General features: G+C 43.8%; 1 protein-coding gene across 2 annotated transcripts in view; it reads right to left on the reverse strand.

The window, feature by feature from the left end:
• The window catches only part of AFF2 (ALF transcription elongation factor 2), a 489,926-nt gene that overhangs the window by 311,774 nt on the left and 160,389 nt on the right, over window positions 1-17,763 (reverse strand). For both annotated transcript variants that reach the window (XM_067722201.1, XM_067722200.1), the window contains exon 3: window positions 13,596-14,456. In XM_067722201.1, coding sequence (XP_067578302.1) covers window positions 13,596-14,456 — 861 coding nt within the window. The remainder of the gene's footprint in view (window positions 1-13,595; window positions 14,457-17,763) is intronic.

Consider the following 17,763-nt stretch of genomic DNA (forward strand, 5'->3'; position numbering starts at 1 on the left):
TAACACATTAATTTTAAGTGGTGAATCAAAAAAGGCCATTTATAGGAAATAAATCCTTCATTGGAGCATAAGAAAATAATCATGATTTTTCATACAAAGCTTTGCAGAAGCACTGTGTGAACATTAATCAAATATCATGACATTCAAAGCCTATAATATCATGACAGCATGACAATAAAAGAGATAAAAGAAAGAAACTTATCTGCTTTGTGAAGACTTGGGTGTCAAAGAAAAGAATCTTGGGTAATGGTGTCACCAGCCAGAAACCTCAGAGTCGTTTTAGATCCTCTCCGCGGGCTTCCTCTCAATGGCCCATCTAATTAATCACCGAATCTCATCTAATCAACCTTAAAAATCTACCTCAAAATCGGCCCTAATTCAAACTGCTAGCATTTCTGGCCTGGAATATTTCAACAGCCTGCTCAGTACTCTTTGTGCCTCAAACCTTACCAGCCCTTTGAGGACATCAACTCCCTTTCCCCTACTCTCCTGCCAATCCCCCCATCCCCCCACCCCCACCCCCACCCCGCCAACGTGACTTTTCTACAACATCATCTGCTGTACTCACAGCATTGAAAGTCTCCTCCTGGGCTTCCCTGGTGGCGCAGTGGTTGAGAGTCCGCCTGCCGATGCAGGGGACACGGGTTCGTGCCCCGGTCCGGGAGGATCCCGCATGCCACGGAGCGGCTGGGCCCGTGAGCCATGGCCGCTGAGCCTGCGCGTCCGGAGCCCGTGCTCCGCAACGGGAGAGGCCACAACAGTGAGAGGCCCGCGTACCGCAAAAAAAAAAAAAAAAAAAAAAAAGGGGGGGGTGGGGGAAATCTCCTCCTCGGGACTTCCCCGGTGGCGCAGTGGTTAAGAATCCGCCTGCCACTGCAGCGGACACGGGTTCGAGCCCTGGTCCGGGAAGATCCCACATGCTGCGGAGCAATTCAGGCCCTCTGCACAACTACTGAGCCTGCGCTCTAGAGCCCACGTGCCACGACTACTGAAGCCCGCGCGCCTAGAGCCCGTGCTCTGCAACAAAAGAAACCACCGCGGGCTTCCCTGGTGGCCGCAGTGGTTGGGAGTCCGCCTGCCAATGCAGGGGACGCGGGTTTGTGCCCCGGTCTGGGAGGATCTCACATGCCGCGGAGCGGCTGGGCCCGTGAGACATGGCCGCTGAGTCTGCGCTCCGCAACGGGAGGGGCCACAGCGGTGAGAGGCCCGCGTACCGCAAAAAAAAAGAAAAAAAAAAAGAAACCACCGCAATGAGTAGCCCCCGCTCGCCGCAACGTAAGAGTAGCCCCCGCTCGCCGCAACTAGAGGGAGCCCGCGCGCAGCAACGAAGATCCAGCGCAGCCAAAATTAAAGAGATCAATTAATTAATTTTAAAAAGTCTCCTCCTAACTCCCCAAACACAACTGATTCTTTTGTGTCTCATGAATCCCAGGAGTCAACGGGCTCACTTACAACTTGATGTGGCTTTACATGGTAGAGTGCCTATACGGCCACTTCTTCACCAAGAAAACTTCTAATCACACTTCAAGAGCTAGCACTCAAGTTACTACTTCCTTCAAGAAGCTTTTCTGAACATTTCAGACACCCTTCATCATTCTCTCAGTTCCCACAGAATAGTGAACAACCATCTATTACATTTCACTGTGATTTTTCTGCTTTTGTGTCCATATGCCCTGACTTAAGCTACTTAAGATCAGGCAACATGTCTTCATTATCTCAGTCTTCCAGCTCCTAGCACAGTGGGTGCTCAATAAAAGTTTGTTGAATGAATAAATAAAGTCAATCAATAAAAGAAGATATGAGATACACGGTCTCTTCTAATGGATCTTTCCAACAATGCATATGATAATATTTTCAGATTTAAATCATCCCAATTCATGATATCAGACTCAATGTGAACAACTCAAAATGTTACACTGTTGTTTATACGTTTGGCCTTGGGCCAGATGTTGCACTCAAATATCCAACAAAACTATTTCCTTTGAGATTAGTTTTAGGTGGATTGTGGATTCAGACTTAACTCTCTGATGTGGGTCCTTTTTGCCTGGGAAGGCATGTTAGATCTTCCCATCTCCCCAGTGATCCGAAGGCCACATTTGTTCAAGTAAATAGAGTAGAGCTGCAGAGAGATAGTTTGGGTGTCTCAGTACAAAGGAGAGACTAACTGGTGAGACTCCACTCAGGGTGAGCATCTTGATTTCATTTCCAGCAGGTGCCTGGGAGGGCATTTCTGGATGTCTCTTGGGAAGCCGGCTTCCCCAGTAAGTTTACATCAAGACCTGGAAGAACAGGGGATGCTGAAAGGCAGAGGAAGGTCAAAGAATAGGTTTGCTCTAAAACCAGGGTCATCTCCTTAACCAGCTTCAGGAGTCATCAGTCCCATTGTAGAGTCTATGTGAATGGTGACCCCTGGAACTGCAAGATGGCAGCCACTTCTCCCATCAGCAACCTATTTAATGAAATTGCAATATAGTTGTAGCATTCTTCAATGGTACATACTTTAAGCAGTGAGCTATCACTGCTTACATCATAAAAAGCACAGCCCTTGAAACTCCAACCAACTGCCAAGGCTTTACACAGTCCATTTCCTTTTTTTCCATCAACCCACACATTTCAACTTGAAGCTTCAGCTCAACCTCATCTCACCTTTAAAACCTCAACAAAATAGATCCTTTCTCCTATCACTCTTTCATTCTAAGTCACCTCAGAACCTAGTACTGCCGTGGAGGCTGGGCAAAAGCTTCATGAAGTACCAAGGAAGCCATCATTCTCTAGCCTTCTCCTCCCAGAATTCCACTGCTTTCGCAGGTTCCCCCAGAGAGACACACGGACAACGGCACAGGCATATGTACACATGCATACACAAACACCCCACACGCCGGCTATGAAGAGCCTATAGGGGCTTCCACAGACCATCAGCCCTTTCACCCCACTTAACCCAAAGTCACAGTCTATGCCAGAGGACATGCTGTTCCTAGAATCTTAGAAATCCCTTCCGCCCCACACCCAAGTCAAATACACACTTTTGTCCTCCCAGTCCAGAATCCTAATTGGGTTTAGACTAGGTTCTTCTCCCTCGATAAAATGATAGGACCAGAAACTAACACAACATTGTAAAGCAACTATACTCCAATTTTTTTTTTAAAAAAATGTCCCTACAGGGACTCCCACAAAAAAAAAAAAAAAAGATAGGACCAGCTTCCTTTTACTGGTTATCTCTGAGATCATCTCTTTGCATCTGTGATTCTGAGCCCAGACCGAGCACGTAAATGGTCCCCTGTTCCTAGGAGCTTAGGCACTCCAATTCTAAGAAAGCAAAAGAGAAAATGACCTTCACCCCATGAGTCACTAAGGAAAGAGAACCCTCCTGGGCAGAGACGTGATTTGTGGTGTGAAGACTATTTCTAATCCTGGGTACCAAGCCTTCTTATCCATCTGCCTGCAGGCCTGGAGAAGCCTCTCCCCCACCGGCCAGCTCTACCTTCACCACCAGCACCTTTCCTGACTCAGGATTCTGCTCTCTGCAGGTTGTAGAGCTGACCTTCCTCCCCTCTCTTCTCAAAGCCATCTTCCTATTGATGACAGGTAGAGCAAGCCAATGGTTTTTGCTGTCTGAAGCTTTGTCTAGATCTAGCCCAGGGGTCAGCACACTGTTTTGCAAGTCAAATGCAGCCAACGGCCTGTTTTGGTATGGCTCACAGGCTAAGAATGGTTTCTACACTGTAAGATGGTTGAAAGAAATCAAAAGAATATTTTGTGAAACATGGAAATAGGGGATATTTGAGTTTTGGTATTCACATATAAAATTGTATTGGCATACAGCCATGCCCCTTCATTTACGTATTGTCTATGGCTGTTCCCATGCTACAGTGACAGAGTTGAGGATTTGCCAGACTGTGTGTCCCACAAAGCTGAAAATATTTACTTCATGGAGAAAATTGCCCACCTAAGCTCCAGTTCATAATCAAGTCAACTGCATTAACAAATTCTTTTTTCTCTATTACTTAATTAGGAAGAAACATTATAGCTACTATCTAAAGGAGTTTTAAAAATCACTTCTCCACAACTGTATTTAACAGTTTATCCACAGTCAAAGTGAAGAGCTTAAAGAGAAGTTAGCTCAGAACCTTTGCGGACTAAACCTGAATTCAGTTCTGAGGTGCAGAAGCCCACCTCCCTCTTGTGGACTGGCTTGGGTTTTTCATAATGAACACTACCGGCCTCCCTCCATTCCCAGTCTGGGATGTGCGAAGAAATGACACTTCTCGTAGTGGGTTGACTCGTGTCCCCCCAAAACTCATATCTACCTAGAACCTCAGAATGTAACTCTTTGGAAATATGGTCTTTGCAGATGTAACTAGTTAAGGATCTAGAAATGAAATCATCTTGGATGTAGAGTGAGCCCTAAATCCAATTACTGATGTCCTTTTAAGAAGAGGAGAGGATACAGAGAGACATACAGAGGAGAAGGCCACGTGAAGACGAACGCAGAGAGTGGAGTGATGGGTCTACAAGCCAAGTAATGCCTGGGGCCACCAGAAGCTAGAAGAGGCCAGGAAGAATCCTGTTCTAGAGCCTTCGGAGGGAGCTCAGCCCTGCCAATACCTTTTTGGATTTCTAGCCTCTGTAACTGTGAGAGAATAAATTTCTGGTGTTTAAGCCACCCAGTTTATGATACTTTGTTATGGCCGTCTATGGAAAACAAATATATCTCCCATTTCCAGACCCTGGTAAAGTTTTCAAAGAACTTTCACAGCTACTTAGTTCACGGATTCTCACAGTGATTTTCTGAGTAGGCAGTCGATGGATTCCCTGCATTCTTTTGCTAAGGTACAGGGAGACTCACCCATTCAGCATCTACGGATAAAAGCCAGGGACCCTTCCTGCTCCTTGCTAAGTACTCTAGAAATTTGATGATCTGTAAGTTTTTCCTATTACTATACTTGGGGGGCTCAAACATTGGAGAGACTTCTTACTCCTTCTATAACAATTAATTACATGCCCACTTTTAACTGACCCCTCATTCACACCTAACGTTTATCTAGAGGATGGCTGTGTTTCAGCCACAGAAATCCAGCTTTTACCTCTGTTGTCTGATCATTCTGCTAAAGTCATGCTACCAAATAGACAAAAACTCAGAAACTTCATGAACCAAGAAGACGTCCTCTAACAAGTTGTGTCATATGTTACTCATTTAGGAATATTGCAAAAGCACAACTTCTCACCATATTTGTAAATGAAAAACACATGAGTGTAACCTGTAATACCATAGGAAAAATTGCTCTTTTGGTAGGTTTGGCCCCTGACTTTTGAAATATGAACCCATCAGGGGAATTTCAACTTACGCTGGATTCAGCTCATTATTCTCTTGCCCCTTACATGCCAGTAGAGAAGGTAATTTTAGAAAATTGAATTTCCACGGCATCATGGAAATGGCACTGATGACCTGGGTTCTAGTCCCAGCATTGCCATTTGCTGGCTGGGTGACTTTAGGCAAGTAACCCTTGGTCTCTCCCAGACTACATTTCTGCATCTGTGGAACGAGAATGCTAATAATCCCAGGCCCCGTGAGAATCAAATCAAAATAAGATGGCTGGGGATTTGGGGGAAATGGGGAGATATTGGTCAAGGGGTACAAAGTTTCCGTTATGCAGGATGAATACGTTCTGGAGACCTAATATACAGCGTGGTGGCTATAGTTAATGATACCATACTCTACGCTTGAAATTTGCTAAGAGGGTAGATTTTGTGTTGTCACCACACACACAATCGTTAGCACGATTGTGGAGGTTATTTCACAGTGTTTATGTGTATCAAAACATCAAGGTGTACAACATCTAGCTGTACACCTTGAACATATACAATTGTTATTTGTCAATTACACCTCGATAAAGCTGGAAAAAATAAGATGATGTATATGAAAGCAACTGTAAACCATAAGTATAAAGGTAATAGGTTTTTGTTATTGTCACCTATATTATAAACTCTATTCGGTAACCAAAGCATAGCACTTTTTAAAAAGATAGTCAATTAAAGATCGTTTGCTTTCACGTCAATTAAAAAAAATACTTAAGAGACTTACAACAGCCATAAAGAGTTTTATAACTCCTTTCTAAAGCCCTTCGCATTCACTGTTTGGCTTGAATCAATATGGTTATCTACCCGTCAATTTTTCTTATTCTTTAGCACAGAATGTGAACAGTCTGTTTTTTACGACTGGCTCAGAATGTACTAAGCTAATCGATATATCCAGTGATAACAGGATGATTTGGAACACACGTAACAAAAGCTTATCGCTTTACTGCATACTGAATCTGTCAAAATATTTTCCTAGAAGTCATGTGAAAACAGAAGTTCTCCATCTTTCATTATGTTAGTGGGTGGTGACGAAAGGATTAGGACACTATTTCCTGAGTTCACAGCTTGGTGTCTTTCAGTGAAATGCAGCCTATAGCTGTTTATGTTTCTTTAAAAAATGAGCTGAAATATAATAATACTCCACGCCGTTGGTATCCAATCCCAAAAGAAGATCCAATTCTAGTTTGCCCGTATTGGCCAAGTCTTCAAAATTCCCCAACTGTTCTGAAGGTTGAGACTGAGAGGTGGGCAGACAAGGCTCACACACTCCAGGCTGTCAAGGCCCACACTCTTGGAGGGAGGCAACAGCTGAAGGACCTTTACAAACAAGGTGGGTTTGGGCTTAACCACAAAGGAGAAGCACGCCCTCAGAGATTTACTGCTGGAAGAAACCTCACTGATGAGCTAATCTGAATTCCCCATCTAACGAGAGGCCTAGAGAGGTAAACTCACTCTCTCAAGTTCAGGCAGCAAGTCCAGGCCAGAAGTGAAACCCACATCTCAGGAGACCTTGTTCAAACTGTACTTTGTAATATACCACACATCCCCTCACAGAGGATTACTAAAGTGATGAATAAATAGCAATGTTTTAAAATCTATCCTTATTAATGATGATTTTAATTGGCATAGTATAAAAATTAAAGGTTTCCTTTCAGAATAAGAATAAATCAATCTTTCCAACCAAAAAGAAAAAGAAAAGTGTTAAAAGTGACAAGGGATTTAAAAGCACAGAGCACCAAGACTGTTGCACTGAAACCAAACAGTCTAATTAATTTAAAAAAATGGAATGTTGAAATAGCTGACATGGTTCCAGGATGTTGATGGCTGAATCACTTACATACAGCCTTAGAAAAGAAATATATATGCTAAAGAAGAGGACTTGAGGAGATGAGAGGGGGAAATAAAAAAAGACCCAGGCATTTGCACAATCTTTACTAGGCCAAAGTTGAGCTCTCTTCCCGAGTTTGACTAGAGAAAATGGAGGGAGAGGGGCTAAGGAAGGACAGGGGAGGAGAGCGTCGTTTGCAACAACCATTTCAGCACTGCTCTAGAAAGAGCCTTGGGAAAGCAGGCGGAGGAAAACCGATGCCTACAGAGCAAGAAATGAGATGTGCTTTCGGGTAAGGGAATAGAGAACGCAGGAGCTCAGAAATTACTGCTTGAGTCGGTGACAGGGATTGGCCTGAGAGTTCCTAGGCCACCACCCATGAAGCCCCTGGGACAGTGGGGTTTCAAGTTCAGCATCACAATCTGGATACCACATCACCTAGGCATTCAAGACACTTAAGTCTCTGGCTTTTTGAGCCCCAGCTCACTTTGGTCCGATAAACCCTCAGTCACAGACAAACCGGCCTATGCTCAGAATATACCTTGTATGTTCTTATCTCCCTTTTTTGTACCTGACAGTCTCTCCACCCATCACTAATTTGCACGCACGTGAATGGTCCTGCCCTGCAGATCCCTCTTCACCTATTGTGATTCCACCCAGTATTCAAGATCAAGTTCAAAATCTATCTTACTGGGCTTCCCTGGTGGCGCAGTGGTTGAGAGTCCGCCTGCCGATGCAGGGGACACGGGTTCGTGCCCCGGTCCGGGAGGATCCCACATGCCACGGAGCAGCTGGGCCCGTGAGCCATGGCCGCTGAGCCTGCGCGTCCGGAGCCTGTGCTCCGCAACGGGAGAGGCCACAACGGTGAGAGGCCCGCGTACCGCAAAAGAAAAAAAATCTATCTTACTCTGTAAATAAGTTCACTTGTACCATCTTTTTAGATTCCCCTTATAAGTGATGTTATATGATATTTGTCTTTTTCTGTCTGACTTCACTAAACAGAGACAGACTCACAGACTTCGAAAACAAACTTATGGTTACCAAAGGGGAAAGGTGTGGAGGGAGGGATAAGTTAGGAGTTTGGGATTAACATGTACACACTACTATATATAAAACAGATAATCAACAAGGACCTACTGTATAGCACATGGAACTCTACTCAGTAGTCTGTAATAACCTATATGGGAAAGAATCTAAAAAAGAATGGATATATGTATAACTGAACCACTTTGCTGTACACCTGAAACTAACACAACATTGTAAATCAACTGTCCCCCAATATAAAATAAAAATTAAATTAAAGAATCTATCTTGCATTCTGTCTCCGTGAAACCTTCTGGGGTTACAGCTATGCGTCACTTTCTGGTGAGACACCCTTATGATTGTGACGGTGGTCTCAGCCGCCCCTCCCCAAGACACCTTTTTTTAATCAGCGAAATATGACAACCTTAAATAAATCCTCTCCCAGCATCTCAGACCTCTCCATCACAAAGAATGTGAGGCTCCAAGTTCTACTGGCATTACTGACGATGCTTTTCAGATGCTCGGCGAAGGCTACTTCATTCAGCTTAGAGAGACACTAAAGTTGCTGGGGGCGGAGGGCAAAGGAAGAGGGGTGGTGAGGAAAATGAATTTTAATCCCAATGAGACCAAGCAATTGGAAGAGTTAGTCAAAAAGCACAAAGAAAAAAGCAACTACTATGCAATGGACGGGCAGAGAACATACAAAGCTTTCTGGATCCTACACTTCTATGGGATACATCTTAAGGTCAAGGTCTCTGCTGGCACCCTTGAAAGTGTGAGGCCTTTCCAAGGTTTCTCCATTCATTCCCAGGTGGGGATTAAAGCAGTGAGAGCCTTAGACTGAATACTATTTTATTTCCATAAGAATGGGCAAAAAAAGAAATTCACGACGTACATCAAGTGAAAAATGCTTAGCATGGGTTGCGTGCAGCAGCTGGACGGCCTTCCGTTCTTGGAAGGATCTGCCTCTACGGTTTCTGTGTAGCTGCCCGGGTGCTTCCAGCACATGAATGTTAAGTTCCCACCCTTCTCTGCAGTTCTCACACAAGGGACCTGAGCTTCCTATCCACGTACAATAAATAAAGCTAATTACAGCCACAGCCTTCACTGCATAGGATATAAAACAAGGCAGGCACAGTCACGAATGCGAGGAATAACTTTCAGCTGGCGGACAAAGCGAGCCACTAACATGAGCTAAAGCCAAATCCTATCATTCCTTCAGTTCCGTTCAACTTTTCGAAGAGGCTCCTAATTTCGAGGCAACTGGAACCTCAGATAGTCTTAGGTCACAGCCAAGAGCACCTTGGAAGGCAAATGACCCTTTATGGTGATGACACTCCACACATTCATACTGTACTTATGGAAGCTTATTGGAGTGAAAGCTTATTGGATGGAAACGCTGAATACATATATGAATGATGGGATTTGGCTTTAGCTCATCTTAGTGGCTCCCTTTGTCCGCCAGCTGAAAGTTAGTGCTGCATTTGTGCCTGTGCCTGCCTTGTTTTATACCCTATGCAGTGAGCACTGCGGCTGTAATTAGCTTTATTTATTGTACGTGGATAGGAAGCTCAGGTCCCTTGTGTGAGAACTGCAGAGAACGGTGGGAACTTAACATTCGTGAGCTGGGTGCACTCGGGCAGCTACACAGAAACCGTAGAGGCAGATTTTTTTTATCCTAATGAAAAAATAAGCAAAAACATCTGTAATGAAATCATGTATAAAGCTGCATTTATTAACAAATTCGTTTCCTAATGAAACACCATCTGCAAGCAACCCTCAGTTTCCACTTGATATAAATAGGTCTTTTACTGTTTTCAGATGCAGTTCACAGAGAAGTCTTCTAAGCGCAACTGCAGAACACATCAGTCTTTTGTTTGTTTGTTTGTTTGTTTCCTGGAAAGATAGTGAGTTAAGCTTTTAAACAAATCATTTGTTTAAAAAGCGTGCTTCCATTGAAAAGCCGACCTTTGGCAAGACCTTTGGAACTCTACTCAGTAGTCTGTAATAACCTATATGGGAAAGAATCTAAAAAAGAATGGATCCTTTTTAGTTAGTATTTATTAGTATCCTTATTATCGGTACAGAAATTCTAAGAAGCAAGGAAAGTTTCAAGGATGGGAAATAATTAAAATGTCTCCACTACGTACACAAGTGTAGACACAGAAACAAATAAGGGCACACACACACACATGCACATTTCATTCCAATAATAAATAGTTTATGATCTCTCAACTCACTAATATCTGCTTATTCGTGTATCTTAGAACGTGTCTTTTTCCTGGTCATTCAACCCCCCACTCGGCCCAAATACACTTCATGAACACACATCAGCCTCCTGTCACTTGAGCCAGGGAAAGAGCTGGGAAAGCTCAAAGAAATCCTATGACTGCTCTGTGGACGAGCCTTTTCAGTAATAACTCAAAATAATGCTACCACTCATTGTAGATGGTTACTTTGACCAGGGACCCAGAACCCCAGGCCTGGAACTCTTGGCGCCAGGGACTGGGGCTGAATTCTAATGCTAAGTGCTTTTGGAAAGTACATCAAGATTTAATAGGGTGAATGTCCAGACTCGGTCAGAGTTTCAGCCACATCAATTCCATTAGGTTCAAAGTTCCATAAGGCCCCACCCTGTCTGTACTTCCGCTCACGTTTTAATCTTCTAAGTTCTCTCTTAGGCTGGCTAACTTCTCATTCCCTTTCCGCTTATTTTTGGTTTTCACATTGCCCTTGAAACCTGTATATTACTCTCCTGACCTTAGGGCCCTAAGCTTCTCTCTACCCCTCCTTCAAATCCTTCCTTGACACCTATATTTTAAAATAAGTACTTTCTTCATTGATCTCTTATCATGACTTCATTGCATCCGACCCATTTTTCAGACAAGGCTCTACCGAAGTCTGTTTGTACCGTCACTAAAGGCTGCATACACATAGGCTGCTCCGTGGGGCACCATCACCAGAGCTGATGACAGCTCAGACTCTCTTTGGAAATGTACCTCTCATTGCTGTGCCCGAGCACTGAGTGAAAGCATGGAGTCGGTTCTGAATCTGGGCCAGCCATGTTGAGAATGTATGAGAGAGAGGATTACAGTGGAGTGGATCTCAGTGGGTCTGTGAGCTGTCACTCTGCCAATGAGGTGTTGATACAGGATAACAGACTTCTTGATGGGCCAATGCTATTTCCAGACCAGTCCTGAGTAACAGCACTGCCGTGTAAAGAAAGAAGAGCAGAAGAGACCAGGGCGAGAGACGGGGCAAGAATGATGTCCCACCTCCCACTAGGCTCCCCCTCTTTCAAAGTAGGTTGCTTTCTGGCTTTTAAGTATCACACTCCGGTATTAAGTCATCAGGTGGAAATTAGGATTTAGGATTTCCAAATGACCATGCAGGACAAGAATAGAGTAAGACACAGGCAGACAGAGTACAATTAAGGAAATAGAACTGAGACTGGATCTTCTAGCAATTGCTTACCTTTGTTTGTGTTATTTGATTAACATTATGGCTTAGGAAATGTAATCAAGTAACGATTTTTGAAGTTCATTCATTCAACAAACATTTATTGAGTATCTACTATATGCCAGGCGATTGCTAGGCACTTGGGATACAGAGAAGAACGAGACATTCCTTGCTCTCAGGGAGCTCACAGTCTAATAGAGGAGACAGACACATAAACGAGTAACTACCATACAATGACGTCAGTGCCAGCCAAAGTGTATATAAGGCGCTCGGCAAGCCCAGAGAAAGGACTTTGTCATTAAGCCTCGTGGAATCAGGGAAGCTTTCATGGAGAAAAGTGACAACCAAGTAGACTTGAAGGAGAAACAGGACTTCACCAGGAAGACAAAGGAGGGTAGGGAGAGACATTCTAGGCTGAGGAGACAGCAGGCACAAAAGCAAGGAAGCGTGACAAAGCAGGACATGACGGGGAACCACAGGTGGCTCCGCGTGGCTGAGATCTCATCTGCACGTGAAGAAGTCGTGAAGTATGAGGTCGGGAAGGGAGCATGAAATCAGAGAGTGAAGAGCTTTGTATGTGGGACTAAGAAATTTGGACTGTTTCCTGGAAGCAATGAGAAGGCATTGAAGAATCCAAAGCAGAGAGTGACATGGTCAGATCTGCCCACTGGATCGGCCTGGATGGAAGATGGTTTGAAAGAGAGGTGAGCCTAGAGGGAGGGACACCAGACAGGAGGCGGCGCAGGCAAGAGATGCTCACGGGCGCTTCGAAGGCGGTGAGGGTGAAGAGGTGACAGACTGGAGAGATACTTGGGAGGAAGCTTGACGAGACCTGATGATTGATGATGATACCAACAGCAAAACCGCCTGAGAAATGAAATAATACTCAAAACATGCATTGAGCAAATCCAAACCAAGGGCCCCCGTCCTCCCTTCCTTGGTGTTCCCATCGTCCTCTGAAATCAGCACATCTGCTGAGTGTGAATAAAAGAAGACCTGTAGGGTACATGTGGTCAGACTTCTCTAATTCAGACACCACTAACTCGGACTCTGCAATAGTTCAGACAGACTGTCTGTGAGTCCTATCGAGTAAGAATTTCAACCTACTTTCTTCCTCCGTGTCTTTTCAAGCCTTCAGTCACCAGTGAAAGCAGTGGTTTCTTCTGCAGTCAGGCGCTTGAGGTGCAGTAGACAGCCGCTTACATGGTGGCACCTGAGAGGCACCCAATATATGCCCCCCACCCAGGGGCCACAAGGCCTGAGATCCAATCGTTAGCGATTCATTCCTTTGGGAGAGGCTTTGGCCCCTCTGGACTTCTCTTTTATAAGGCAATGCTTTTGGCTTTGACAGAAGGGATCAAGGTAGTACAAGAGGGTTAGGTAGGCATCTGTAGAAGAAGGTGATGCAGAAGGAAAGATTGAGGGACACGGAAGATAATGTCAAGATCTTGCCAAGGAACAGCCCTGCAAGCGCTCAAGAAACTACGATTCTTAAAGAATGCCTTCCACTTCCGGTTCCAGCAAATCACACTTGTACATCCTCGTACCTTAAGGAACTTCTGTGTTTTATGTTTATGATACGCTATCAGTTACTGAAGGCCTAGGGTGACTCACAGTCTTTTCATGTACCTCATCCTGCTTAGGACCAATGAAAATCTCCAATGTGATTGATTTGTACAGAATATTACTACAAATGCATTCTCTGAAACTATTTTATAACTCCAACTTTTCACTCGCTCAGACTGACCTCGCCTTTTGTCATTCCAAATTACGGAGATTTAACTGTATTTGCAGAGTGTTAATCGGTCAAGTCACAAGTGACAGGAGATCAAGACTCAGACTCTGACCTTGAAGAGTCTCGTCTACAGCTCAAGAAGGTACGAAACAAAACAAAAAGAAACAAAACAAAACTTTAAAAATTACTTACTTCACTTGTTTGGAGAATGGTGAACTTTGGCAGTTTAGTCTTTGAACTGGGTGCACTGGGTTTGCCATCCAAGAGTGACCCAAATGACAGATTTCCAAAGCTGTTCTCGAATTCAATTGAAGGTTTCAGCGTGGGAGAGATGTCCGGGGCTTGGTCCTGGCCATCCATGGGTCTGACATATGCAGTTGGTTTTTGCTGCCCCACGCTCGTTTTGCAGTAAACCCCTGGTGGGAAGTTTTGAACCACAAGGCCACTGCTGGGAGCTAATAAAGAAGAGGCAACTAGGGGAGACCCAGGCGCCTGCAGTGTGAATTCAGATTCTTCTGGTGAGCTGGACTGAAAGATTTCTTTGAACGTATCCCCTCCACCAGACTTGAGGTTACCGTCTTCCTTTGCAGATGGGTTTGACTCTTCAGCTGCTCCAACTTGAGGCTGTTCAGCTGGGTAGACAAAGAAGTCTTCCAGTCTGGCAGGGGGCTGGTCCTGTGTTGGGGGCTGCGTTTTGCTGGGCTGACTGCCAGCCTGGCTGGCCGGTACCATGCTAGTGTTCTGACTGTCTCGTGGCCAGTCAGGTTTTGACTTCCGGTTGCTGTGTATGAGAGTTGAATTCAGTATCACAACCGAAGGTGGAGGCATCGGTGCCGAGGAGTGAGTGCTATCCTGATGAGGTGGGATCATTCGGTTCTTTTGTTCTGGAAAAAAGCTTGGTTCGTTTTTGTTGATGGGAGTCTGGGGCACGGAATTCTTTGGGATTCCCACTAGATGATTCTGATTAGAATGGTTAGTTAACAAATCCTTCATTTCATCATAGTTTCCCAGCGTGTTCTGGACTCGGTTGGCAAGTGCATCACCTTTGTTTGTCTAAAATAACAAAAAGATGGGGGTGGGAGGAGAGAGAATGAATAGGTTTGTGTTTCCTAATGTTAATGTTTCATACAGATGCCCTAAGTAGACTAGCATATAGGGTTCTTTAAAATTCTCATGCTGCCATATAATTTCATACATTTCATGTGCTATGTAAGAGAAAAAAAACAAAAACACTGTTGAAAGAGCCTCTTGGAATGAGCTGTGTGATTAATGTCTGTATACTCCCTGGCCTGTTCTTACTTAAACACGCTCATTGGGAGAAAGTTTTAAATTACGTTGCTTACGAATTTTATTAGCGAAATAACTTAATTTAGGTCCAATGAGTTGAACTGTACATTCTACACTGTGATTAACAACTTCCGCTTACTGATCATTGGAATTATAATAGAATGTTCGACTTATGTCTGTTCTTGACATGTCAGCCCTTTGTGCTACATTACACCATGAAAAAGCCTTAGCCCGTTGGCTAAGGAAGTCAGTTAAACTGTGCTATCATGACTACATTCAGTTTAGAAAAGGCATGGGCTTAAACAACATTGAACTGAGCTAACGTATGACTAAAGTGAATCCAATTCCTTTTAATCAAAGACTGCATAAATTACTGGTGTCTGCCTACATATTCTGGGGGCAACTCTGTTTACATATTGATGATTCATACTCGTTTACTTTGAAATGGTGCAAACTGTTCATCAACAGTGACTCAAGCTCTCCTCTGTCTTTTCAAGGGTTTAGAAAAATTTATTCAAGAATTTAAACTGTTGGTTAAGTAAATCAAAACGAAGTCCGATTTTCAAAGTTGGCAACTACATCATTCTATATGGAGAATCAACACAAGGACGTTTTAGTCTATTCTCTTTACCTGCCAAAGGTGTTATCAAAACCAGCTGCTGAATTCAGGGGCAAAGGGCTGCTTTGTGTCTAGGCTGCATCATCCTGGCCCAAGATGTTGCAATGAAAGAAGGCTACCAGCACCCATGGAGCCACCTGGCAGCAGGGCCAGCGCCTGGGGAAGACGGCCACCCTGTGTAGCCTCCATGTCCCAGGAGTCATAGGCCAGCTCTCCATGTACAGGAGGGGGTGACTACCTCCCCACTGGTACAACCTCCACTGAAGACAGATGTGTCACATCTAAGGTTGCTCACACGCCCTTAACACCTGGTGTGTGCCTATTCAAGCCTGGCTTCTCAGGCTAAACCTAGGATGTATGGCTGCGTGCTGCTCTCTGTATGTCACGACGGGAGAGTGTGCGGATGAATGGAGGGTGAAGTGCTGGAAATGGATGAAATCACCCAGGGAAAGGAAACGAAGAATGAGAAGATCAGGCTCAGGAGAGAGCCCTGTGGAACGTCAACCTTTAAGAGAAGAGAAGGACCCAGCAAAGGATCCAGAGAAGGAGTAACCAGAGGGAATCGAGCTGGGAACCTTGGCCTTGTTATTACCATAATCCCCACATACTGTATAGAGCATTCAACTCGGGTCACGGGGCAAATCATATTCAAAGACTAAGGAAAAGCATGCTAATGATATGCTAAGAGGGCTCCACGGGGGATGGGGAGTTTTAGAAATCAAATAAATATATGTCAGTTTTAGTTTTCTTATACTCAGGAACATCTTATATTGCATCACATGCAACCTTGGTGCTGAAGGAGTGATTAAACAATTACAGTTCCTTATAATCCTCAGCTGAATAATCACTCCATGTTCAGAGGTACATTTGCAAGGCATAATTTAATAGGTAGAGAAGGGCAGAAATCACTTTTATTCCCTGAAAGTCCCTAGGTTTGTCAGTTTTAATGGCAGACATTACTTTTCAGCTAAGGCAAGAATAAACTCTGTGTATATAGCGGTCTCCTTCAACGGAGGTGCCCAAGGAACCGTTTGGGCAACAGCCAAAACCGGCCTCTATTCAATCCCTAAATTAAAAAACAAAGAGATTTCATTGTGGTCAGGGCCCAGTAGAATTCAACGCAAGCTGTAAATACTTGCAGGGCTGTGCTGGTCCCTCAAATAGTTTACCTCTTGGACCAGATGATTGCCTGATACCTGCCATCTTCAGGATCTGACCCAACAAAGGGAAACAACACCATTTCATTTCCTATTTTTAAATGCCTCCATTTATATTGTCTCCTTTAATGAATTAAGACATGTTTCCTTCCATTAGACAAAGAGAATGCTATAACCTTTCCCTTTTTGCCTTAGCTACCAGGAAGCTCAAAGTTATGGACCTTTCATTGACAGTTCATTGATCATTTACCGAAAATTCTTTGAACTTTCATTGAAAGACAGGTCTAGAGAATCAGAACTTTGCCCCCAGATGTCACAGAGAACACCACAATACCTCAAAGTTCTGAGAAGTCGTTCACTCTCTCTGGGCCAACATCATCAGGACCCAAGAACCTCAAGGCCCATTTGTTTGCAAGCAAGCTAGTCACATCCCTGTTCATATTTCAGCAGTAAGTAAAAAGGACATGTCCATCTTATCTTCGGTGGAGAGACCCTGCTTAGGTTTTAACGTCTCTTCATTTCGGTTTACTGTTTTACTGATCTGGGTTTCTGATGCATGCTTAGAATTTTTTTCCATCTCTAGATTTTAAAATATGCTTGAAATTAGGAGAATTTCTAAGCTGTCCAATGTCTAAAACTGTTGTCTACATGACTAAAATTAGACGAAAATTGAAAGCTCTCCAAATAAGTCTAGAAAATCCACCTCCTACTACACAGGGTCTACTACAGTTATAAGTTCTTTTCCAGCACAAAACTATGGGCTTTTCTTCAAGGTCAGAGACTACCTTTTATTCATCTTCATGTCCTCAACACTTAGTACCATGTCTGATGCATCCTAGGTACTCAGCAAATTGTTGCTGAATTGAACAGAATCAAATTATAATTCATACCCTGCCTATATCAATAAAGGATTTGCAGTGGCTTGGAGTAAAGGGTACATAACCAGAAAAGCAAAGGTTAAGCTAACTTGGTTACTGTGACTGAACGTCAAATTGAACTTTGAGCTTCTCGATAGCTAAAGGCCAAAAGAAAAAGCTCATAGCTTATAGAATTCTCTTGTCTGATGGCAGGAAGCACATCCTAATTCATTAAATGAGATAAACGTTTGCCGGATACTGAAAAGGAATTCTTCTCGTTGGTTCGGTTACAAGGTTACGAGAACCTCTGAACAGTAAAACAAGTCGTTTTGTCAGCACCAATTTTACAGAAGATGCAAAGACGTTTTTCACATGGCTTTTCCTTATGCTGACTAAAAAGCAGAACTGTGTTAAAGTCTAACTCGGTGAAGGCATGTCTG

Source organism: Pseudorca crassidens, chromosome X (genome assembly GCF_039906515.1).
Source record: "Pseudorca crassidens isolate mPseCra1 chromosome X, mPseCra1.hap1, whole genome shotgun sequence".
Lineage (NCBI taxonomy): Eukaryota > Metazoa > Chordata > Mammalia > Artiodactyla > Delphinidae > Pseudorca > Pseudorca crassidens.